At 45.6% G+C, this 25,288-nt stretch overlaps 1 protein-coding gene across 2 annotated transcripts in view; it reads right to left on the reverse strand.

Moving 5' to 3' along the window:
- The window catches only part of LOC138566955 (serine/threonine-protein kinase MRCK alpha-like), a 2,642,347-nt gene that overhangs the window by 1,301,306 nt on the left and 1,315,753 nt on the right, over positions 1 to 25,288 (reverse strand). For both annotated transcript variants that reach the window (XM_069644738.1, XM_069644739.1), the window contains exons 19-21: positions 20,762 to 20,910; positions 19,361 to 19,449; positions 17,724 to 17,773 (exon numbers count right to left, since the gene is read on the reverse strand). In XM_069644738.1, the coding sequence (XP_069500839.1) occupies positions 17,724 to 17,773; positions 19,361 to 19,449; positions 20,762 to 20,910 (288 nt within the window). The remainder of the gene's footprint in view (positions 1 to 17,723; positions 17,774 to 19,360; positions 19,450 to 20,761; positions 20,911 to 25,288) is intronic.

Genomic DNA, 25,288 nt, shown 5'->3' on the forward strand with positions numbered 1-25,288 from the left:
GTATTGGCCCTTACAGTTGGGTTGCTGCAAGTGCCTGTTTTTTTCTTTTTGGCCACATGTGCCAGAGCGATCCGATGTGCGTGTGCTCCGAGTGGTCCTCCCAGTGGCCTAGATGTCGATGTTCATCTCGGGCTCGTCCGTCAGTGTCAGCACTGCCGTGGGGTCGCAGCTGAACCATTGTGTGTACTGTGGTGCATGTTAGAGTTAAGGGGCCTTGTGGCATACAACATTGCACTTGATAATCACATCTTGGGAAGAGGAAGCCTCACGATTCACAAAGTGCATAATGAAGGATCAGGTCATTGGAACATTTATGTATGGTGGAACTAGTCATGCAACTGCCTTGGATGCTATATGAAATGGTTGGTTAGATTGTCAGAACAGTTGCAATGGGTTCTGGTAATGGCATAGAAGACTGCATGCAGAATCTTGAAACATTCCCAATCACTGCTACAATAGACTTAGAACCTGGCCTATGAAGCGGGGGGGCTACTCAAAGAGCTACATGATGTGTATGTCCAAGGCATGCAATAACAGGGAAAGCTGCAAGTCCGGTTTGCGCAGCACTGTCAGAGCCCTGAAGAAAAAGCATTTTCACAGTTACGAAATTTGCAATTGTGATGGGCAGGAAATGGTACATCATCAGAACTACAGTACTATGGTCCCATGCGTGGCACTGCACTGTTGCAGCTGCACTAGCAGATCTGTGAATGGGCCCAAATGCTACAGAGGGGGTGCTAATCTGAATTGAGCTTCAGACTTTTGTTGGAGCTAGTGCCTGAAAAGAGATGAATCCTGTGCGCCAGGACGGATTATAGTGGATTTACAGAGCGGAGTATGGGTTCCACTACCGAAATCACTGCCTGCCGCCCTTAGGAGAGTAGTGCATCAGAGTTGTGTGCAAAACCCAGGATAACAGAGGCACTGCAGGCCAGCGGGAAAGAGGCTTTTGTCGCAGGCTCCTTGAGGTGAACTGGCAGAGCCATGTGTTATGTCCACTCCTTGAACAGCAGCTGGAATACTAGATGGTGCAGTGGGATAGGAGTGAGGTTGGACTGCGGTGCTCTGGAAGAGCAGAGCTCCTCACGGTTTCCCTTTCTGCAATAACATAGTGGAGGTGCCACTGCCTACAAAACATGAACTCCCCGCATAAGTGTTAGTATTGAGGAGGGGATGTTATGTTGCTTTGATAGCTGTTAAAAATCATACAGGAATTTTATGTTCTTTTTCTTGTGTCTCAAAATGCTTGGTGTCAGTGCTTAATTTGTGGGGGTGTTTGCCAGGGCTCAGCACCAGCACTTATTGTCTCAGATTCATATTGATTAGGAAGGGATGATAGCCAGAGTATCCATCAACTCCAATGAGCATGTGTGAGCTGTATATTAACCCCAAATGTGTTGACATTGTGGGGAGGAGCAGCTGTGGGTGGTGGCAGTAATGGTGGGAAACTACCCGCCCGCTGCGTCACAAGCACGCTAGAAAATATTTGGGCCCTGGCACTTATATTCTTACAAATTAAGCACTGATCATACTACTGTACCGCCAGCCCAACAACCTCAGCTGCCCACACACTGACATCCCTCTTCTCCTCGCACCTCACATAAAACCTAACACCAAATTCCTTCTCCTCAGAGACTTCAACCTTGGATTCAACGACACTACAGATTTCAAAGCCACAGCCCTCAGCACCATCATTCAGGAGATGAATTTCTCACAAGCCATCACCACCCCTACTCATGCTAAAATCCTTGACTGGATCATGCAGCTTAACATGCCTTTAAGGATCTCCACCATTGACCCTGTGCCCTGATCAGTTCCTCATCCTTCTCACCCAGTCTCTTGCATCTCCCACTACCCGCCAAGATACTAATCGCCTCCCCATCACGGCAAGAGACACACGCAAACTAACCAAGGAGTTGCTCGAACCCACCATTTGTGCCTCCCTTGCACTCCTACCCGACAATGCCGACCCTGAAACCATCCTCACTGCCTACAATGCCACTCTCCAACACACTCTCAATCTCCATGCCCCCCCCTCAAAAGCACATTTAAAAAAAAAAAAACAGCCCCATATGGTTCACTGACTAACCCATCTCACTCCACCAACAACAAAAGGCCTTGGAGCACCTGAGGAGAGAAAACCCATCCCAAACCCATACAGAGGCCTTCAAAGCATAGGCCAAAACATACAAAGCTGCCATCATCACCAACAGATCTAACATCTACAATGAAATGATCAGTGAAGGCAGTTCAACACCAAAGAACTCGTCAAAATCCCCAGGGAGTTTCAGTCCCTAGCACCTCCCATCGCCAGCTTCCCAAAAGACACAGCATGACGCTCTTTTCCAAGCCGCCCTGGTCAACAAAACCCACAATCTCAGAGAAAAAACATTGGCAAAAAATACTCACTCTTGACTGCAGCCACACCTCCTTCCGAAATCATGGACCTCCCCATGACTTCTGCACCCCCCTTTCACTTCTTCCACATCACTCCTGCCAACGTCCTCAGTATCATCCAGCATCTCAAACCATCCAATTGCAAAGGTGACATATGCCCCGCCCACATCACCAAGCTGTGCACACAAGCTCTTACACCCATCACTGCAAAATTCATTAACACCTCCTTTGCCTCCTGCTCGATTCCCACTACCATCAAAGAGGCTTGGGTCACCCCTCTCCTCAAAAAGCCCTCACATGACCCCATCCGCCCCCACCAACTATTGCCCTATCACAACTGCACCCTTTCTCCTCAAAATCCTTGACCGCACTGCATACCTTCAACTTCAAACCTACGTTGAGTCCAACAACTTACTTGGCAGACGCCAATCCGGCTACAGGCCAAGACACAGCACGGAGGCCGCCCTCCTAGAACTGAAAACCAACTTGATAACATATGAGATGCAGGCAAGATCACCATCCTTCTACTACTAGACCTATCTGCCGTTTTTAACTTGGTTGATCACAGCATACTGTGTCACCACCTCACCTCCCTCTTCAACCTTTCCTTAGAAGCAACGTTGAGGTTTGATTTCGATGTTTGATTTGTGGAACAAAAAGATTGTTATGACAGCAAGCCTTTACAGACTTTGTCGTGAAGAAGCCTTCCTTAGAGGAAGATACATACTGTGTCTCACCCTACAGAATCCTCTCATTCCCCTGGGCCCTTTCTCCTCCCAGGTGATCCTTCTGCAGACCACCACTCCCCAAGGTCAGGATCAGAAAGTGTCTGCCTTTCCCTGGCCACCTGGTAGGAGACTTTAGGCAGGGGTTTAGTGAGGACTCTGTAGTATTCATCACAAGATGGCCTGCACACATCCCTTTCCAATCACAACACCCTCTGATGCAAAATAATGTGCTGCCTTCTTAAGTAGAAACCCTTTCTGGTATTTCCCAAGATCTATTTAACCAAAACACCCCTCTTTAATACTAAGTACTAAAATGAATCGTGGAAACACCCCACAGGAAATTCCGAAAGACCTTATCGATTCCATAACAATTACTTCGAAATTTGTAATGGAAGTGATTGCATGACATACAAAACCTTCGGTAACGGAACCATCTTAATAACATTCACCTTGGCCACGCTCTCAACGTCAGCCTCTCCCACTTACTGACATCAACTAAAATATTTCCCCCCACTTTATTCACATTGAACTCCATAATCATTTTCAGGTCACAAATAATATACACTCCTAAATATTTCACCTCAGCAGTAGACCGTTTGCAATTCCACAAAGAAAGTGTCAGTCTAGAAAAATGGATACCTCTACTTTGTGACCGCAAACGTATTTTGGTGGCCGTGGGCCAACCGTCTCATGCACGATATGACAGAATATACGTTTTCGAGTTTGCCAATGAACGGCCATTTTGATGTAACAAGAATCGCCATTTTCTAACCATTGCTCATTGCTTTCTGTTCCTATTGCTTCGCAGTATATTTTCCGCTTACACTGCTCGACTGTAAAACATTGTTGTCTGTATGTGAAAAGGACAAGCCCGCAGGGCCGAGAGGATAACGAGATTTCGTTGAAACACAAACGTAGGCAGCGCCAGGAAGAATGCCCGGCTCCCTCCCGAATGTAGCCTTGAAGCAGAGCTGCAGGGCATTTAATCATTTCGCAGCTGCCAGCCAGTCTCGTTATATGGTAGAATATGTTAGAATAATACTGCTAAAGGCTTGAATTATGCTTTTCTTACGGCCTCCCTTTGCTGAGTCCGCTAGAGCGTGTCGGCTCCCAGGACGCGAATAGCACCTAATAGTTAGCAAGGTCCGGAATGCAACTCTTCCCCCCGTATGTAGCTCGCTTCCAAGAACAGAAGCGCTGTGTTCTATTCAACAACTGAAAGATGCCTTTGCACTGACAAATTGCAAATTGTTACTAGAATAGATGTTTGAAGGTGTCATAGTAGTCGGAGATGTCCATCATCACATCAAGTTCAAAGAAACCCAATAAAGGGGGGTGTTAAACATGTCATAGCTGATTGTTTGATATGCATTTTGTATATATGTAACTGATGTACGTAGTTCACTCTCTTGCGTCCCTCGAGGTCTAGAGATGCACGTCGCGGGGCGTGAGACTGAGTTGGCCAACTGAGACTTTTGCTTTGCAATAAACCCTAGTTTTGGGAATACAACCTCGTGTCTGGCGTATCTATTGTGTGTGGTGACTCGCCTTGTTTCCATAGACGTCAGGGTCCCCTAGGGGCCCCTTTCAAAAGAAGCCCCCTATCACAAGAAGTGAAGGGAGGGAATACTTCTGTCTTGTCCCAATTGATTGTATGTCCTGACAGTCTTCCCCCCCCCCTCCTGAAACAGTACACCACATTCTGCTGGATTAGATAAGAGCACTGTCATGTCATCCACATGCGATAAAACTTTGATTTCTTGATCTCCACACATCTCTGTTTCCTGCTGGATATAAGCTAAAATGAGTCAGATATCACACCATTCGCCAAAACCATTGCTGTTATTTTCCGATGTAAACCAGACACAGCCTTCATGAACACTGGACCAAACCCCATTTTCTCCAGCGCACATTCCGAAAATCTCCAATTCACCAAATCAAATGCCTTCTCAGCATCAAAAAAACGAACATAGAATCTGACCCAACATTACAATATATTCCCAAGACATCAATAACTGTTCTAATATTGTCATGTCCATATCTACCCGTCATAAAACTTACGTAGGACTCCTCAAACTCACCATATAACCACTTAACCTATTAACCAATATTTTGGTAAATAGTTTAATATCCACATTAAGCAGTGAAATAGGTCTGTAGTTACCACACTGACAACAATACATATCACCCGCAGCCCTCCAGGTGCTGATCCCGCGCGGAACAGCGTTTGGAGGGCTGCAGAATATTGGGACTATCATATCCTATGTAATTAAACATCAAAGTTAAAAACCAAGTCAGCAAACTCAACGAGACATAGAAATGTCATAACTCGAACATTAGAATAGTAATGCGGAGAGCGTGAATAGCAGCTTTCTCTTCCATTTCCTTTAGATACTACAGAATGCACACAGTAAAGAGAATCCTAATTCAACATATATAGAAACAACATACATACACAAAACCGGTAAATGGTAAGTGAATAAGGATAATGTATAAATATAAGAAATTGCCACTCTGACCATTGTATAGTGAACCATAGAGAAACCCATTAGGGTTGCATTTCTTTTTCTTTTTTCACCAATAGATCGGACCATTGTAAAGAAAAAAGCGACACCGCCTGATGATCCACAATAAATTGTAAAATGTGATGAAACGCATGTAGAGGAACAACTTTATTTTGAGGACCAATTTTATTTATTTATTTCATTTGTTGTGAGCGCCCAGACCCGAAGGTATCGCAGTGCTAAAAGTTACAGTAGATTGATAAAATACACTAGAACAATCAGGCATTTAGACATACTTTTGACAAGCTGTTTGTACACACAGTAGAGTAGGCGGTCAGCTTAGGCACACTTTTTAAACAAGGCAGTTTGGTGGGGGTAGGAGGGCTCTTCTTGGATACAAGGTGGCAGGGAGTTCCAGAGTGTGGGGGCAGTGACAGTGAAACTTGCTCTGCCAGCTCTTTTCCTGGTGACTCTAGGAGTAGTCAATGATAGGGTGGTGGAGGAGCGTAAATAGTGCAGTTTGGCACTCTTGGCGTTGGTTGAGGCAGGGGGAGCTAGGTTGTGAATGCATTGATGCGAGATGGATAACATTTTAAATTCAATGGAGGCTTTGATGGGCAGCCAGTGGGCCTCTCGCCTGGTTTGTGAAATATGGTCGGATCTTTTCATACCTCAGACCGCCTCTAAGGGCATTGTTCTGTAGCAGTTGGAGTTTAGTCGGGTTTTTTGCTGAGTTCCGGATAAGATGGCATTGCAATAGTCCAATTTTCTACCAATGATAGCCCTGGCTAGTGTAAGGCAGTTGTTGGAGAACAGGAATTTTCTGCGAAGGTTGCTGTGTTTAGTTGAATAGGCTGCAGAGGAAGCAAGGGCATTTACATGTTTTTGTATGGATAATTCTGAGTCAAGATAGACTCCTAGTGTTTTTACATACTTTGACACGGGTGTAATGTTGCCATCTATGGTTAAGGAAGCAAAGGAAGGGTATAAGTGTTTGAGGTGGTATGGGGAGCCGATGATGAGGAGCTCTGTTTTGTCATTTAGGCAAAGATGGTGGTTAGCCATCCATACATGAATAATGCTATAGACCCGGTTGATGTTGGCAGAGTCTAGACTGTGGTTGCCAGTGAGTTTGAGTAGGACTTGCATATCATCAGCAAAGTTTGTGTAGGGCATGTCAAGGTGATCAAAGAGGGGCTTGGTGTACATATTGTAGAGCGTGGCGACATGCAGAAGCCTTGCAGGACGTGATAGATAAAGATTCTGGAGGAGCATTCGCACAGAAAATAATTGATCCAACTTGATGCTTCTGGGTGTGGGTAAAAACAAGCACAAATCGCCAGCCACTGGAAGAAATAAAAACCCTTGCAAAACCCTGGATGACTTAGAAAGCTAAAGAAAACAAGCTCCCAAAAGGTACAGTGAAAGGAAATCTCAATGCAAACAAAGCATTTACAATAAAGTCTGGTGACTGATCCTTATGATATTTCTTTAAATGAAATAAAGGGGACAGAAATGAATTGAAAATTGAAAATCAAGACAGAAAAACTAACTGCCATTAGGGACTTCAAGTCCCATAATTCCCCAAGTACTGGGACTAAGAAGAGGGCTAAAGAGGAACAATGCTGCAGGAGTGGTCAGGTTAATAGAAATGACCCACACCTGAGGGAGTTTGGGAGGCTTAAAAGGCCCCCTCAGGTGCAGGCCATTGTTGAGCAGAACAAGCAGCAAGAGCAGTGTGATCAGTGTATGCAGCCGACGCAAAAACTAGAGGAATGAGAACACGCTGGGGCTACTGTTCAACAGAAAACAGTAGCCGGTCCTGGGAGGGTCTGTGCCTCCAGAAGCATGAAGTGCAGAGGTCACGCAGCGGGAAGCGTGAAAGAGAAGCTTGTCCTCTGAAGACCCATTTTGCAGAGGCTGTGCAGCAGGAAGCGAAATAAGCCTTACCCGGAGTTCAACAATATACAGTGACACCGGAGCACTCTGAGAAGGCTTGTGTGCTCCAGGCAGGCGTTTACCAAGTAGCACACATTTGCGTATGAGTGGAAGTGATACTAAAAGTAATTTTGAATACCAAACTATCAAAAAGCAGCAAAAGCTGTATTTGTCAAAACCAAATGACTAACTTTAAGCATGTGAGTTTGTGGAGTACCCAGCAACCTGATGGGGCAATATTATTAAAAGTTAAAACATACAACCATTGCCCAAGCCAAGAGAAACCAAAAACAAGGCAACTGAAATCCAACAGATATTGCCAAAGGTGGAAGGGGACTAATGAAAGGTCCAAAGGTTGATAAGCTTGTTGCCCATATTTTGAGAAGCATATAATACAAGCTGGTATAAACCCACATTGCCAAAGCCAAGGAAGAAGAAGAATAAGACCCTCTGATTGGCAGTATTTGGTTACTTATGCAGTATGGAAAGAGAATACAAGAAGGCTGCCCTTCTGGAAAAGGTTATTCAGAAGGAGAGGAGCATAATTTGCAGAGTAGTATTAAAGAGCACCAATGGGAAATTGTTTTTACTGAAGAGTTGCTAAAAGTTGGAGGTTGCAAAACAATTAATTTTGTGAAACGGATGTAAAGCTATAAGTTGATCCTAACCACAGATCACTTGCTGTTTGTGGAATGCTGTTCGGGCAGGGGAGTATACCCGGATGGCAAACCTTTGAAGTAGAAGGCCTCGCATGGAAGTAAACCATGTAGAAGTTGATGAAGTGCTATAAAGTGGTGCTGATAAAGACAATTTATGTTGATTGTGTTACTGAAGAAAGAACTGTAGAGGAGTTGTATTCCTTCGTAATTACTCAGTTGTGGCAAATCATCCTGACAAAGAATTATTGTTGCCATTGACAAACTAACAAAATATTCTTTATGTGAAGAGGATAATTCTGAATCTTACTCTTGCTCAAGTGGTTTTGCCTTCACGTAATGGAAGATGTGTGGTTGCGGGAGAATATGAGGAATTAATTAATAAAGCTCTGGTTGTGATGGGGTAGCACATTTTGAAAGTTTGGAAGACTAGAAAAAAGCCTTGTGTGGAGGATTGGTTGGTGTAATTGCAGGTCCTGTCTGAGAAGGTGCTGTGTTGAGTAAAGACCGTGAGAATCGGTATCTTGAGTTGTGGACACAGTTTAATTGTTTGTATGGCTGATTTTGATTTTTGTGAAGGGAGTACATGGTGGTTACTGTTTAAGGAGTCACTTTGTGTTGTGGGTGTATAGGATGGGTGTGTGTGTATTTTGGTATTTACTCCTTATTTGTAGTTTTTTTTTTATTGGCTGCTATATTACAGGATGTTTACTTTATATTATTGCTGGTTTTTCTTTGTTTTCAGAGCTGATCTTCAAGAGAAGCCAAAGGGCTGTTTGGCATGCTGTTATAGTGCTAGCCCTAGCGACTTTGCAGCCCGTTTAGAATCTTTACATTTTCTCAAAGACTCATCGTTTTTTGGGCCGAACAGATGCTCACCGTCAAAAGCCATGTCCAGAAGCTTGGCTTGGGCATCAAGCGAAAACACAGACTTGTGGAGGTAAGCTGATCTCCGCAGCACTGTGCACATCTCCATGGCATGGCCTACATAATCTGCAGTGTCAAGTATTGCCTGCAGCGCCTGACAGGCCACCTCTTTACCATCATTAATTGTATCCAAAAAGCCATCCCTCACCTTTCCAACTGGGAGATGATCAGCTGCTTCCGCTTTGGTCATCCAAAGCACGTGGGAGTATTTTGCAAAGGTGAATTTGATTGCCTTCAGGGCCATGCTCCCTGATGCAAAGATCTTTTTCGCCAGGGCACCAGTTTTCTTTGACTCCCTGACCCTGTAGGCAAATTAGAGGTGGATGTAGCTGGCCTAGAGCTTACCATTGCGGCTTGGCCCACCAAACCCTCTGGAGTGGGTTGAGCCGAAAGGAAGGGTAGCCCCCCCCTTGACTTGCTTATATTTTTTCTTAGAATCATTTTATTCATTTCAGTTGCTCAAACATAACTTTACAACATCTGTCAGCATTTCCTGGTTTACAACAGAAAATTTCACACACCCCCATCCCCTTACAGAGAGTCATAACAAAAAAGGCTTGCACCCCCTCCCTCACTGGACCAAGGGATTACAGTGGTGGTGCATTTGAATTACTTTTTTAAAACCTTTTGCACAGGTCACCCTTCCCCCCCCTTGCCACCGCCCCACTCATTCCAGGTCCAATAGATTCAGGGCTCAAAGTCACACCAGACCGAACAGCCCTCTTATCTTTGGAGATAAAATCCACAAACCGTCGCCACTTCTTGGTGAAGGCCGGCATAGCGTCTCCAAAGCCTGCCGTAATTTTTTCCAGCCCGGTATTAGCCAGACCTGGTGCCACCAAGTTGAAATGTGTGGGGGCTCTGCCTTTCTCCAAGCCACCCATAGCTCTACTTTGGCTGCCAACAATAGATTGGACTTCAAGTGACAGGGGTTGAAAGTGTAGAAGCACTGTCCCAGAGGATTCATGTTAAGCAGCATAATGCTGGGTCCCATGGCACATCCCTACCAAGTATCCCAATAATAGTCTTGTAGACTCCCCTTCAAATACCTGCAACCTCAGGTATCCCCACCAAACGTGGATCAGTGTTTCTTGGGCTCCACAGCCAGGCCAACATCTATCACTATGCTGGGGAGATATCTTAGCCAGTAGCTTAGGGGTCATGTATGCCCAGTTTCGGAGTTTGTAAGGCGGTTTTCTTTGTATTGTACACACACGGTGGCCTTTTTCACGGATCCTAATGACTCGTCCCAATCCCTCTGCTCCATTCGTCTCCGCAGCTCCCATTCACATCTGGCCATGTGTGGTCTTGGACAATGGTCATCTACTGATGCTAGGATCTTATATATGTGCGAGATCATCCCCTTTGGGGGAGGACACTTCCAACTGGATCAAGTGCCTGATCTGAAAATACTGGTATCTATTCTCTTCCCGTGGGGAAAAGTCTTACTTAATTCTTGGAAGGTTTTGATAATTCAATTTTTAAATGTCACTAATAGAAACCTCCTCCATTTCTACGAGGGCGGATCCCTACCTTGCCGGTCCAAATTCTGCATCTCTATATATGGGTGAAAACGGGTAAGGGAAAGATTGTTAGACCCATCTTTAGTGCCATCTCATCCCACACAGCCATTGTTGCCTGTATGCCCGGGTTAATATACATCGATGGATTGACTCGATTCAGGCAGCCAAACCCACCTCTATATATCCTTGCCCCCACTGCTGCATCCATTGCCCACCACTCTTGTACTTCACCTTGCACAATTCCCCCAAGATGTGCTGCTTGGTGTTATTAAAACAAACTAGGGAAACTCATCCCTCCTGCCCTCTGGGGGGCCATCACAGTACTTTGCCTATCTTAGTTCTTCCTTTTCCCCACGCAATTCCCAGTAGATCCTTTTGTAGTTTCAATAAGTCACTGCTAGGGACTCTGTCCTGTATTTCCTGGAAAAGATAGAGGCGCTTGGGAAGCATCATCACCTTTATTGCACGGATCCACCCAGTCCACAAAATAAATGGTCTACGCCACTTAATCACCTCCTCCCTGACTATTCTGTACAGTACAGGGTAGCTGGGCTTGATACAGATCAGCAGGTTTCAGAGTGACATTGACCCCTAAGTAGCGAATCGAAGAGTTTGCACATTTAAAGGGACATGGCAGTGCAACACATGGTTTCTCATCAGAGTTCATTTCCAGCTGCAATATTTTGGACTTTATTCTGTTAATCTCGAATCTGGCAACCTCCCCATACGCTCACAGCTCATCCATGAGATGTGGCAAGAACTGCTCTGGATGATCTACTGCTACCAGGATGTCGTCTGCAAATATTGCGAGTTTGTTCCCTTCCCACAAATTGTACTTCCTGAATGTCCCTATTCGATCTTACCTCTACTGCAAACGGTTCCATAGAGATGCCAAACAAGAGGGGAGAGCTGCCATCCCTGCCTTGCAACTCTCCATACTATACCTCTACGTCAATCTGGATTTTGTCCCGGCCATGGCACTGAATCAAAAACCATCAAGATGAGATCAGGGACGGAGGCAAGCCTGCCCTGCTCCTTCTCCTGGACCTATCAGCTGCATTTGATTTATTTGACCACAAAATACTGCGTCACCACCTTAACAAGTCCGCTCACTTATCACCCAAAGCTACATCATCGATCGCCTCCTTCCTAGATGGAAGAGCTATGAGGGTGTTCTCGGAACAGGCATGTGCTGCTCCCGCTACCATCCACTGCGGAGTCCCGCAGGGTTCCTGCATCTCTCCCGCACTCTAACATCTTCACTAGACCACTGTTTGACATACTGGATACCATCGGCATAGCCAACAAACTATGCTGATGATACCCAATCACCACCTCCTCCCCATAACCGGTAGCTCTGAAGTAGACGCCAAGGCCCTTAATGCAGCCTACTCCACCCATTCAGGTTTGGATAGCAGCAGATTGGCTATGCCTTAATGGAGGCAAAACTGAAATACTTTTGGTAGGACCCCAGGAGACTAAAAAAACTCCAGTCAATACAATGCGTTCAACATAGACAACATACAGATTCCTATATCTTCCTCAGTCAAGACCCTATGAGTCTACCTAGAGGCCACCCTCTCTATGTCACACCAGGTCAGCACCACTGCATCTTCTTAGGCCTACTCTACCCAATTACTGAATGCAGCCAACCATTCTTGTCCACTGAGAACTGCCTCACCATTGCCAGAGCTGTCATAATAATGTGCTCTGAGCAGCCCTCAGCATCCCCAAAAGGGGACATATCTCTGCAGCAATACGGGAAGTCCACTGGCTTCCCATCAGGGAACGTATACTATTCAAAACACTAGCCATCACTCACAAGTGCATCGCCAACACAGGCCCCTCCACCCTTTTCACAGAAGGTAAGTAGAGCAGGCGATCTACCAGAACACTGTATTCACATCGACTTGTACTTCCCCAAAGTCAAACACGCCCCTTCATTGCGGCCAGACAATGGAACTCCCTACCAATTACACTCAGAGCAGAACCTTCCCACTACGCTTTCCGCAAAGCCCTCAAGACCTGGCTGTTTGACTAGTTATGCACACGCAAACCTCAACACTATTAGTCTACACTGCTTGTATATATATGCCCACGTAACTATGTAAAACTATGCACTTGATCTCTGTAACAGTGCCTCAATGCGCACTGGCTGTTAGTCGCTCTATAAATGAATAAAAGTAAAAAAATAACTCATCCGTTAGGGCTCCACTGATCTTAACCCTGGCTGTCAGCCTAGGATACATTGCAGATACCCCGCCCCGAGATGTCTCCTCCAGCCCCATGACTCTTCACTTCATCTAGAAAGGTCCAGTCCATCCTGCCAAAGGCTTTCTTGCATCCAGAGAAAGCAGAACAGCCGGGCCCTGCCAGAAACAAACCACTACCAGGTGGATCGCCCTCCTGACATTGTCAAATGTTTGCCTCAACCTAATGGAGCTTGCTTGATCGGGTCCAATGATCTCTGGGAGCAGAGAGTCTAGCCTGTTCGCTAGTATCTTAGTAAAGATCTTGTAGACAATGTTAAATAAGGCTACAGGCCTATAGGACTCGCATTGTGTGGGGTCTATGCCTTCCTTCGGGATGATTTCTATCATTTCCGGGGCCATAGTCACTGGTTCCTTTGATGAGGTAAAGTTCATAAGAAGCATTAAACGTCTCAGCAATACTCTGGAAAATTCCTTATAAAATGGTGCCATGTAGCCATCTGGCCCAGGGGCTTTATTAAGATTCAGGGAGCCAATAGCTTTCAAAACCTCCTTTTTCTCAATAGGGCGATTTGATTCTTTTGAGGCATGCTGTCTCCATATATGCCTGTTACGTTTCCTTATGCTCCCCAGCACTGTATAGGGTGCTACAGAATGCGTGGAAAGCCTTCATATTCCCCCTACACCCTGCCTGGAGGCTTCCTGATTCATCTCATATTGCCGAAATAAAGGCCCTACTCTCCCGGCCCTTCATATAGTGGCCCAGCAACCGGTCAATTTTGTTGCTTTTTTCATAGAATCAATGCCTCATGTTCCGCAAGGCTTTGATCGCGTTGTGTTACCCCCCTCAGGGTAGTTTTTTTCCAGGCTTTCCTAAAGCCCGTCTCCATCCCTCACCACCATGTGCGTCTCCTGTATTAACCCAATCTCAACCTGCAGCTGATCACACAGCTGCAGTAATCGCTGCCGCTTATTGGGTTGGGAGAATTGAGGCCCTGTATGTTCTACGATAGTACCATAATAATTTCCAACAACGTGTGTTTTCTCTACACACCCCCTTTGCTTGCATTCCCTCCTGTGCACTGTATTCTTCTTTAACTCCCCTCGCCCCATCAAATAAACACAAGCAAGTACACTAACTCCCTAGCCATTCCTCGTGTCCCTCGTGAGGAGTCCCCCTGCACCCTATTCCCAGATCCTAAAATGAGAATACAAAAAATGAGGAGAATCGCCCCACCCCCTCTTCAGAATGGTGGTCCAACTCATGACCTACTGTGCTGGCCCCTATTTGAGCTCCATGACACTAAAGGCATATTTTTCTGGCCGTAAGGTGGCCCATCAGTTCACCAAACCATTTTCTTCTCCTATGGAAAAATCACCCCAACTGTCCACCACTTGGTTCCTGCCTAGGAACCTTTGTCTCCCATCTCTGTGCCCCCTTCCGTCAGGCAGAGTTCCTCTCTGCTGTAGTCCCACCCCCCCCCAGTCTTGTTCCAGTGAAATGTCCATTATTATGCACCCCTCTTATACCTCCTCTATCCTGTGTTGTGAACCCTTGTAATTCAAACAGCAGGCCTCTCAGGTGTAGCCACCTCAAGTGTATATTTTCCTTCCACAGTTTATCAGTTATTGGTTTTAAGAACTTCAGTCTTTGCAAGGTTTCTCTTGCTAGGTCTTGCCTCCTCCTACCTGTAATGGTCCGTGGGCCTTGGCTGCTCTCAGGACTTGTTCTTTAAAGCAAAAAGAGTTTTGAACAGAATGTCCCTGGGCCTGTTTCCCTCACTCTGCTGGGGGACCAATCCTGTGAGCTTTGGTGAGATCCATAGGGGTGAGGCCCTTCAAGGTGTCTCCATGTTCTTCCGTTAAGAATTTAACCCTGAGGTTCCCTTTTCGCGACCTGTTTTCTAAATCCTTGCACTTACTAGCGAACTGCTCAGCCTGGTCCCTCAGCTCCTGAAAGGTGTTTGAGCCTAGGGATCTCCTCCAGGATACCTTCAACGGTCTATTCAGTGTCATTGATCCCTTTCCCCAAGGTCACCACCTACATTTGTATCCTAGCTACGCTCTTACGTATCACTTCCCTAAACAATGTTAGCTCCAGCGTAAGGGAATTCTTCAGACCCTTTATTGTGTCAATGAGGTCCTCCTTGATGAAGGCAACCGGCGTGAAGGGTGAGCTGTCTCCAGCAGCTTCCATCCTTGTCGTGTTATCAGCCGGGGCCTTTAAAAATGAGTCAAAGCACCCTTTGGTGGTTTCTTGGGTGTGTAGGCATGGGAGCTGGTGGATGCTGCCCACTCCCGTCCAGGTCTGTTTCCCGCTGGGGGATCCCCTGCTGCTTCAATCTGCTACACCACCCCAGGGGCGTTCAGACATCACCCAGCCTCCAGTCAAAGAAACTTTTCGGTTATCAATGTGCGCTGCCTTTCTGTTGTGATTATTTCTCCCCCTTTTGTGTGCCTATCACCTCACCCCTCTGGGCACTCAATTGTTTTCTCAGTGCCACACTCCTTACCCCACGATGTGCTGCCTGCTCAACTTTCTCTTTGGCTCCCCTACGTGTGCTCATTCGATAACCTGTGTGCTGTAAACAATTACCTGCTGGGCTCCTCGTGGGCTGGGTCTGCCCATCCTCTTTTTGATCCAGCAGTGTCCCAACTGCCACGTTCGCTTTCACAGTGCCAGCATACCCAGGGTGGGTCACCGCCTACCTACGCCTCCGTTTCACAGTTGCTATCTCACGGCTGCCGCTCCGGGTGCCCTCCGGAAGTCACTTTCAGGCCTTCTACCTGCTCCCCGGTCACCAGTCCCACTATGCCCTCCTGCATAGTCAGTGACTCCAGAGCCCTCACAGTCTAAGCCCTCGGGTTGCCACTATTGCAGTCCTCCTCCTTGCGTGGGTTCTCATCTGGGATCCGGGACTTGGGCGATGGTCTGTCGCCTTCTCAGATCTTCTCAGTGCTCCTTCTCCCTACCCAGCCGGACACCAATACTTTCCTCTCCAAGTTACTCAGCCCTTTCCACTTTACACCTTGTTGGCAGGCACGATCTTGGGCACGGGATCTCGACTCCGATCTTACATCTCACTGCTTCGCTGGGAATATTTTCAGCCCTCAGACATTCAAATCCTTATTTTCAGGGATTCGGATGCTCCTCTCTTTCCTTGACATCAGGGATTCCATACGGTAGCTCCCTCAGTGTGCAGCCATTTCGGATGCTGATGGCCAAGCCGCTGGCTTATATTTTTTAGTCAGCTCGGCATCAGCGGCTGGCATGGAACATGGTTTCTGACATAATGTGCCAATAGGGCTGGATATGGCTGTATTAATGGGCAATGCTCTGTGTACGGACCTTTGTCCAGGATGTCAAATAGCTCATAGGCTGCGAGGGGTTTGGCCGGGGTGCCCAGACCTAAGGTTACGGCCACCCTTTCCACTGTCTTACTGTACTGGGTGTTAAGGAGATGCCTGCTGCAGGTTGAGGTCAGGTGAAGTGTCAAGTCCACTTGCCTCATGCAGACCCTGAGCCAGGGGTAAATAAACTGGTCTGTGAAAAAGTCAGCTTCCTCCAAAACCCCTGCTCCCCCGCTTCAAGGCTCCATGCCAAAAGGGACCGGATCCCCTTCCTTGTGGAAAACCGACTTCAGAGTGGAAGAACTTATACCTTGATTCTGGGATTAACAACCGCTCGGCCGCAACGGGATCGTTTTGGCGAGACCTCTCAGTGCCGATAAGTAGAGGGACGTTGGCACCAGAATCTGCTTCAGAATCGTCGTTCGAGCGTGTAGCATCTGACGCAGTCACCTAGCCACCGGTACGTTTGGGCGTAACTGGTGCCTAAACCGCTTGTGGCTTTGAGGCCAGAGGCATACCCGCTGTAGCTTTTTGAAAAAGCTGAAGCACTCAGTCTTTGAACGCCGCCCACTCTTCACTCAGGTCACCCATAGATGGGAAGGAATTACCACGCTCCTCAGAAGAATCGTATCTTCGCCAACAGCGTTTTTACTTGCACGCAGGAGAGGACGATGAATGGCACGACCTGCTTCGAGAGGACGAGCACTTCTTTGCTTTCTTGCTGTGTCTGTCCTTTTCAGGCGCGGCCCGACGACCTGACGGTCGAACGCAAGGATACTTCAACAGAAGATGCCAGAGTGCTAAATTCGCTGACCATTCCTCGATTGCTTTTGGGTTCAATTTGCTCAGAGGCACCACACTGCTCGACATCATGTTTCTTCCCAAGACACCACAGGCAGACAACATGTGGGTCTGTGGTAGACATCTTCGAGCCGCAGTCTTCACAGCGCTTCAAATCAAACGCTTTAGGGCACAACATATTGGCAATGTGTAAAAAGTGTTCTCACTGAAGAGAACTGTTCCGAAAACAGCACGCTGAGTGTGCAGAAAGAAAACAGACACGGCGGCATAGTGACGCATCATATGTACAGCCGATGTCACGTCTGGAGTCTAGGAGTTGCACGGCCCAGTCAAGAGCAGTCGACTGTCGAGTCGTACTAAGCCCCCTGTCAAAAAAGTTTCCAAGCCGCTGACGCTGGAAGGGATATCTATCAGATGAGGAATCTGCAGGAGAATGCAATAATTTGCAGCGTACTTTTAAGGAACACATTAACCTGGAGGCATCTTGGCACAGAATAACACATTTGTTACTCAACTCAATAGCATCATCCACTCGAGCAGACTCCCAATGAGCAATAAAAGCAGCTTGGGTTAGAGAGCTCCGTACCTCTGCCTTTCAACAATCTCACATGTACATCAAGACCAGTTGCGCCCGAGAGGAGAGGGAACAGTTAGACAGAAAGGCGTACACCCATGGCATGGCACTCACCTCCACTCTGAAGGGTAAGAATGGGATGAGAGTCCTCTGCTGCTTTCCACCTACAAGACAAAACATGAGAATAAATTGGTAAAGCACAGGAGTGGGTGCACATCACCATAAAGGTTACTAGGATCCAGCAACGCAGAGCCCAAAAATTAGCCCACGAAAGAGGATCCAACGACTGTAGAGCACATTCCCAGAGACATTCAAACCCACTAAGTGAAACAGTTTCTTTTTGTTCATCTCAAGTAACCCAACCCCTCTGCATTCACCTCGAAACCCAACCTAATCCTGCTCAATAGTTACCAAGCCCACTATCTCTGAAAGAAACCTTATTGACCTAGCCAACCAGCCTGCCCACCATCTTCCCACTTGATTGACATAGTAGCTCTCTTACCAAAAGAACCGGCAAGTACCTCTCTCTGGAAACCACTCGTGAGCCTGTCCATCCCTGCCCATGCCGAGTCAACCAGCCACTAGCTTTACACCTGACAAACCCTACTCACATCATAACCAGACTCCTGCTACACTCAACCTAAGATACCCCTCTTTCCCACTCACACAGTGACCCTACCTGTTCATTCAGAGTTACAAAGCCTCTGCATGAACTGTCAGAGTATCCCCTCTTCCTCCAACGCTTAGCTGAGATGCACAACTTCCTTCTCCAACCCAAATAACTGAGCCGCTATGAGTTAACTCTGTGACCTAGCCCTACCAAGCCTACCCAGTACCAATATCTCCTCTCTACCCAACTGGAGTGCCAGGTCCCACATCATACCCATCTCTCTGAGAATGGCAACACCTTCCCCTCCCACATCACCCCGACCCCTCATCAACCTCAAATGACGCAACCCTTCTCTTCACTCAATATGAACTAGCCCTCTGTAGATCATCTTGAGTGATGCAACTCATCACAAATGCCACATAGTCTAACCTTTCCATCACCTCTCACAAGACTGCCCTTCTCAGCCAAGCACCAGTAACCCGGCCAAACCACTCTCCGCCCATCCAAAAAAGAAAATGTCGCCTCCCAGACAGTGACCAACCAGTACCCCCCACTTGCGGCGAGAGAAAAAGAGGAACCCCTCCGCTCAGAGCAAAACAGTACCCCTCCGCTCAGAGCCAAACCGCAGAACCGCCACTTAGAGGCAAACAGCAAGCTCCTTCTCACACAGCCAAATAGCCCTCCCTGCTCATTGCCAAACGGCAACCTCCCTTAATGCCAGCAAGCCAAACGCCACCTTGCCTGATTCCAGCGAGCCAAAACCCCTCCCCAATCCCAGCGACCCAAACCGCACCTTGCTGCTCACAAAACATACCGGCTGTTCCACAACTCCTTGGCTGATGCTTACCACATTACTTGGAAAACATCCTTCCCTTATCTTTAGGTGACCAGCTCATTCTCACAAAGGATGGATATCCCCTCCACACACACTGATAGACTGGCTACACAGACCTCAGTAAATGGCCAGCCCTTTCTCATTAAAGGTACTACCCCACCCCAAACTAGCCTGGGTGACTATTCATTCCTATTAGACAGAGAAGCAATCTAATCCCAGATCCTTTAGCCTAAGATGCACAAGATCAACATGTTGTTACATGTATTATTCCTAAATTTTCCCAGCAGATCATTGACATCCATGTACCATCAGATGCACGAGCCTTCATTTCCTCCTTCACTTTCTCCATTTGTAGTAGCAATTGCTTGTTCTGCTTTTCAGCCTCTTGAAGTTTGCTGCAGATAAAATTAGGAAAGAGTCTGTTAACCTTGAGTGACGACAAAAGAATTTGCCTGTAACAATAGTGCATCATGACCCTCTTCTTCAGAGCCATACATTTATTTAGAATGTTCTAAAGAATAAACCAAATCTAATCCCTCTTGGGTCAATTATTGATATCTTATTTGAAGCTAGCACATGTTATATATAAACAACAGTTACCTGGAAATGCTTTTGAAAGCTCTTTGACCTAAACCTGATCCTAGATACAAACATTTAGACAATGTATGGACCAATTGCCATGTAGCTGCCTTACAGATGTAAGTAAGGAGCTGTAGTCCAAGAATGCTTTGATTGCAAGTTGAAGTCAAGTCGAGGTATCCTTGAGGGAACAGGGATGAGCAGTTGGGCAGTACATTTATTGGATTAAAAAAACTATCTACCTAACCTACAGGCAATAAAAAGTTACAATGTCATTTTACTGGTCCAGACAGTATCAAAGCACATATTTAAAGTCTACTCAAAAAGGGCTAAGCTATATAGCCCATGGAACGACTACCACATGATCCATATCAAGTATTGGTTGTACAGGGCTTAAACTGAACTTAGGTCAGATTTGCCATGCCAGCACTCGCTACCCAGGCATTGGCTTCCCACATGATGCCTTCCTCTCACTTGAACAAAGTCTTCACTTCCTCCTAAAAAAAAAATAAACATTTTGCAATTCTTTAGATGCAGTAATGGCGGATAGCCAAATAGTATCAAGGAGCAAATTGAGCAATTGCTCATGGTGTAGGTAAAGGTAACCCTTTCAGCCTGGCACAAAAGGTATTTATAAACTCTTCCAATGCCCCAGGTATAACATTTACATTTGAAAGAGCAAATCGTTTTGAAGTCTGTTTCTTAGCCTATTAGAGTGTATATACACACATTTTTCCTGGAGATGAAGATGATCGCAAACACCACCTTCAGGAACCACATTACCAAATTCATAAATACCAGGGTGTAATGAAGTGTCACACACCAGCTCAGGATGAGATCTAATCAGGCAGGAAGCGTCATGGAAAGAATTGCAATAGTGAAGGTAATTTGAATATCATGAATGTCTAGCCCAAGTCAGAAGGTTTACTAATTGTGAAAATGTTGTTTCAGCTGGAGGTACAGTGCAAGTTAAATAATGTTCTACAGTACTCGTGAAGACTGACTGGTTGGGTGGTGACAAAGCATATCAATATATCAATGTGGAATGACTGGAAAGATGAGAGGAATTACTCTGAAAAAAGGTTGTATCATAATTACACTTTTGAAAATAGGAGAGTTGATGTTTACCACTCGGTTGTATGATTTGCAGCTTTTAGAAGGTTTAGTTCTTCTTGCACACTCTGCTTGGCCCGGATCTCTGCTTCAAGTGCAGACTGTAGTTCAAGCTTGGCTGAGGCTTCCATCTTTTGGAGACGGCGGGCTTTCCACTGGTTGTCCTGTTTTTGGGAAGATACAGAATATAAACCTCGGTCCTATTTCTCTAAGCAAAAGACTCCTGAAATAGCAATATGAAAATACAGCTCTCTGTCAATTATATGCATCATGTAAAAGTCCCTGTTGGGGCAAAGGGTAGTGTACTCAAAGCCCCAACGTCATGATTCTCTACATGAACCTGCAGGTATTGGTTTCCAGGAAGCCTAGGAAATGCCTTCAGCCATGTGAAATCCTCAGTCCAAAGTTTAGGGGGTGAGGCTAGCGACCTAAAACTAGAGGCATAGGCAGTTAAGGTTTCCTTGGCTCAGTGGTATCGATGCCTCGGCAATCAAATACTCCAGAGGAGTAGTCTATCCAAAAAATACAGAGTAACCCAGGATCACTTTGAACATAAATTATGTCTAAATAGCGATAAATGAAAATATAGTTTACATCTCATTAAAAGGTGGTTCAGTTATTTTGTGTGGACAAAATCCAAGAGGTGACTAGGGTACAAGAAGTGCAAACATTGGCTTATAAGAAAGAACAGTTATGGATTTGTAATTTTAAAACATATCAGAGAGGCCTACATTCAATGGAACAACAGGACTTTAGCACATAATTGTCTTGAAATGTATAATCATGAAACTCCTTAATCCCATCTGTAGTTGGCCTGTTAACTACTTGCTACAATTTGCTCTTTAAACACCAGTATGCAGTTCCAGACAAACGCATTTGGGACAACTGCCCCAGTATGTACTAAAGGGCATACTCCTGTTTCAATCTAAAAGCTTAAAATTAAAATCAAAAATATAAATGTCAGGTTTAACCGGACTGATGAGATCTTAGTTTGGGAATAATTCCTTATGGCGGCAATGCGATAAGAAATTGGACACGCTTCCCGTGTTCTGGATAGACGAACATGGCTGCTAAAAATGTTGATCTGTTAGCTTGAAGACGAGGCTGATTTCCATGGCTGATTTCCATTCTTATGGACTACTTGTGCAAGCGTCCATCCTTTTATTTCATTTGTTTTGTAGACTTGATGATGCAATTTGTCATGCCTGGGTCATGCGATCTGCAAGTCTAACCAAAACGACAACTTTCTAGTGCTGTATAAAGGTGTACAGACCAGACGTGCATGACATGGTTGTAACTGGGGTCCCGGAAGGAGACGCTAGATTTCCTGGAGCAGAATTAGCTACACATAAGTAGTAAGTACACTAGGTGCTTCATGGTGTCCACAACACCTATTTGGGTTTATTTGTGTTATAAGTGGGCATGCAGGAATACCCACCCATGCGGTTTTGCAACACGGGCTGTGTGATGTAGACGGACTGAATTAAGTAGATCTTATGTCGGTTAAACAGAATAAAACAAAATAAAAATACTTGCAGCCAGTATTATGCAGCACTTGGGCAAATGCAGTGGTTCTTTGGCGATTGCCCAAAAACAAACAAAATAAACACACAAACACAATAGGTCACCTAACTTGCTATATTTTGTTTCGACAGAAAAGTGGTTTGGAAGATCATTAACCACTCCATGCGAATTAAATTTGCTGCACGCTGATTTAGCAAAGTTGAAGAAAGCATATATGGGCCCTGTGTAATTTAGGAATAGGCATATGTTACTAATACGAAGTTCGTGGTGGGTACAGTTACTGGAACTGCAATATATTAAGATGATTCCTTTATTACACCTTATTAGTATATTGGCAAAGGCTAATGGTGGTGTTCCTTTCTACTGTTTACTCGGGTGGTCTCAGACCCAATGCCCCAGTCAACATCTATGAATAAGGAATAGATGTCAACCATACTAGGTAATTCGCTTTGTACTAAAGTGATGTTGTCGCTCACAAAACTTGGATATGGTGTTGGGTCCCACGCTGTTGTCTGGTTGTTCTTTGGGTCACAGCTTGGTTTTGTGACACCTTAGGTTTATCGGGGATGTTTGGGATGTCCCATATGTTCCAGAGCACATGGATTAATTAACAAGGGTGGTAACTGGTATTCATGTGTTGCAAATGCTTATAGAGGATGTGTTTCATGTAGGTCAATGATCTATTTTATATGTCATCTTTTTATGATTATTGTATGTTCCCTGATGAAGACGTGGTCAAATTAGGCCAAATACGTCGAAACAGGTCGGTCCTGTCCAAATGCCTGGAACTGGGATTATGAAAATGAATTCGTATCTATTCCAGGAGATATCATTTTTCCAAAAATTGTTAATATTGTGATGTTTTTACAATTTCAGTTATTTTTTTGTATGCTTGTGAAGAGTGGATGCCGATATGGATATGCTTGTTTGGACTGAGGTTTGGTGCCTAGTACGGATGTGAATAGTTTTTTCATTTTCCTGCATTGAATTATTGGTTTTTGATTTGTTCTTGATTCATTCAGCATTTCTAAATTAAACAAATAATGTTCCTATTTTTGTAAACGGTCCCCTCTGGATTTTTTCGTTCGGAAAAAAGTTCTGTATTTCCCTAATCCAGAGAGTGGGTTGCCTGCTCTTCAGTTTTTCATCAGTTGTTACAGACATGTAGTTTGGGTTTAGATTGTGTGACAAAGGCAGTAATGTGACTGAGTGGTGGAAGCAGAAGCAGTCTGGCAGTCTTTCTACAGTGCTTATGCTGAGGGCGGAGCTCTAACATCAAAACTTCCTGCACCTCGCGCAGTGAACGCGAAGAGGTGTGGAGAGATTGAAGCAGAAGCAGTCCTGGTAGCTGGGTTGCAGGATTGCCGGCTCTGTCAGCCGCCGCTTCATTGTTTCGTTATTCGCTGTGCCTTTGGATCCTAAGAGGAGAGGAGCTCCTCCAAGCTCCAGCTGATTGCCGTCTTGTGCAGAATATCGCTGAAGCAGGTGAGTAGCCACGTTGCGGTCATTCATTAATTCTGGATTCTTTCATCTTCCTACTCTCGGCAGGGGGGTCAGTTTGAAGTGGGATTAACCTATTGCTGCTTACCTGTTGCAACGACGGCTTGCTTTTCACTGCAGACATTTCCTCTGAGAGCACTTAAGGAACCTTTTGTACTTATTACTGCAACGCTATTGTGGGTTTCCTCTGATCCGTATGATCCATCTGCCCCTATATCTCTAACCTGCTAATATTTTGGTAAATCAAGAACAGTGAAGAAAACCTCCAGAATGAAGGGCCCATATACACGCAGAATGGGAAAATGGCGTGATGATACACAGGGGGTCGTTGACACGGAAATGTATTATTAATGGGCATGGTGTTAGCCGTGAGCCTGACACCATTGAGGCGACCTCGGAGCCCTGTAAACCAACTAAAGCTGATACCGTCATTAAGATGTGGGAGCTTGGCCGCCAGTCTGCTGACCTGCTCTCTCTGCCATTAATTGCCAACACTGATAAAACCAATTCAATGCAAATGAGGGAGATGGACCTATCGCTCTTGAGCACTCCCAATTCCACCAACATGAAGGCTAAATGGGAGAGATTGCTCTGCCCTAATATTTTGCCCATCTCCTCTGATGACAGAGCTGAATCCTTCTCTCCATATTAAAAGTCAGGGTGCCCCTGACTGCGCTCACCATGGCTTCCTCATCTAAGCCCTCCATCGCTGACACTAACAAAGTTATCAGAGGGGAGGACGACAGCCTATCTTAATGTCATGGAATCTGTGTTGACGCGAAGATTAGCTCCACCCTCACTCCATGGTTGGACTGCTCAAGTTATGCAGATGAATATGTACACTTGGAGGACGTATTTGCTTGTCCTGATTCTCTCTTTCTCTCTCCCCCTGAGTATATGGAATAATATTCGGCCGAAACTATGGAATTAGAGGGATGACTTAATGCCTTCGCTGATTGTTTGGACATGCAGCAATTGCAGCAAGACTATCAACAGATATGGCCGAAATAAAAACCACTGTGGAAAGTCAGACGCTTAAGCGAGGTCTTCAAACTGCCGACACCTCGAACAACGAGACTGGCAAAAAGATCAAGTTAAGCCATCATTGAGTATACATGAGAATAGTACTCCCCAATCTAATGTTAATTTGCTTACGGCAACAAAGGAATGGACCCCCTCACTCCCCCAGTCGTAATCTCCAGGTCTATGAATCAATTACTTGAGACGGCCTTCGATATGGGCAGCCCAATAGTTCCAGCAGCGGTACGGAATCGAGATATTCTGAGCAATTCCTCCTCCTCTTCTTCTAAAGACTCTGAAACATCAGTGCATTCTAGTCGCCAACAAGGCCCTTCCCTCCCACCCCCAAGGATCCACTCTGAAAGGATTCTAGAGTCCCAAAATAGTCAAGCAATGATAATGTCTTCTCAAACAGTGGTTCTTAATCCCTTCATTAAATTATATGAGTCACTAAACTATTCAATTAAAGACCAAGCCACCGGTGGAGCTGTTGGGCAG

This window comes from Ambystoma mexicanum, chromosome 2p, assembly GCF_040938575.1.
Source record: "Ambystoma mexicanum isolate Mex_15411 chromosome 2p, UKY_AmexF1_1, whole genome shotgun sequence".
In the NCBI taxonomy this organism is placed as follows: domain Eukaryota; kingdom Metazoa; phylum Chordata; class Amphibia; order Caudata; family Ambystomatidae; genus Ambystoma; species Ambystoma mexicanum.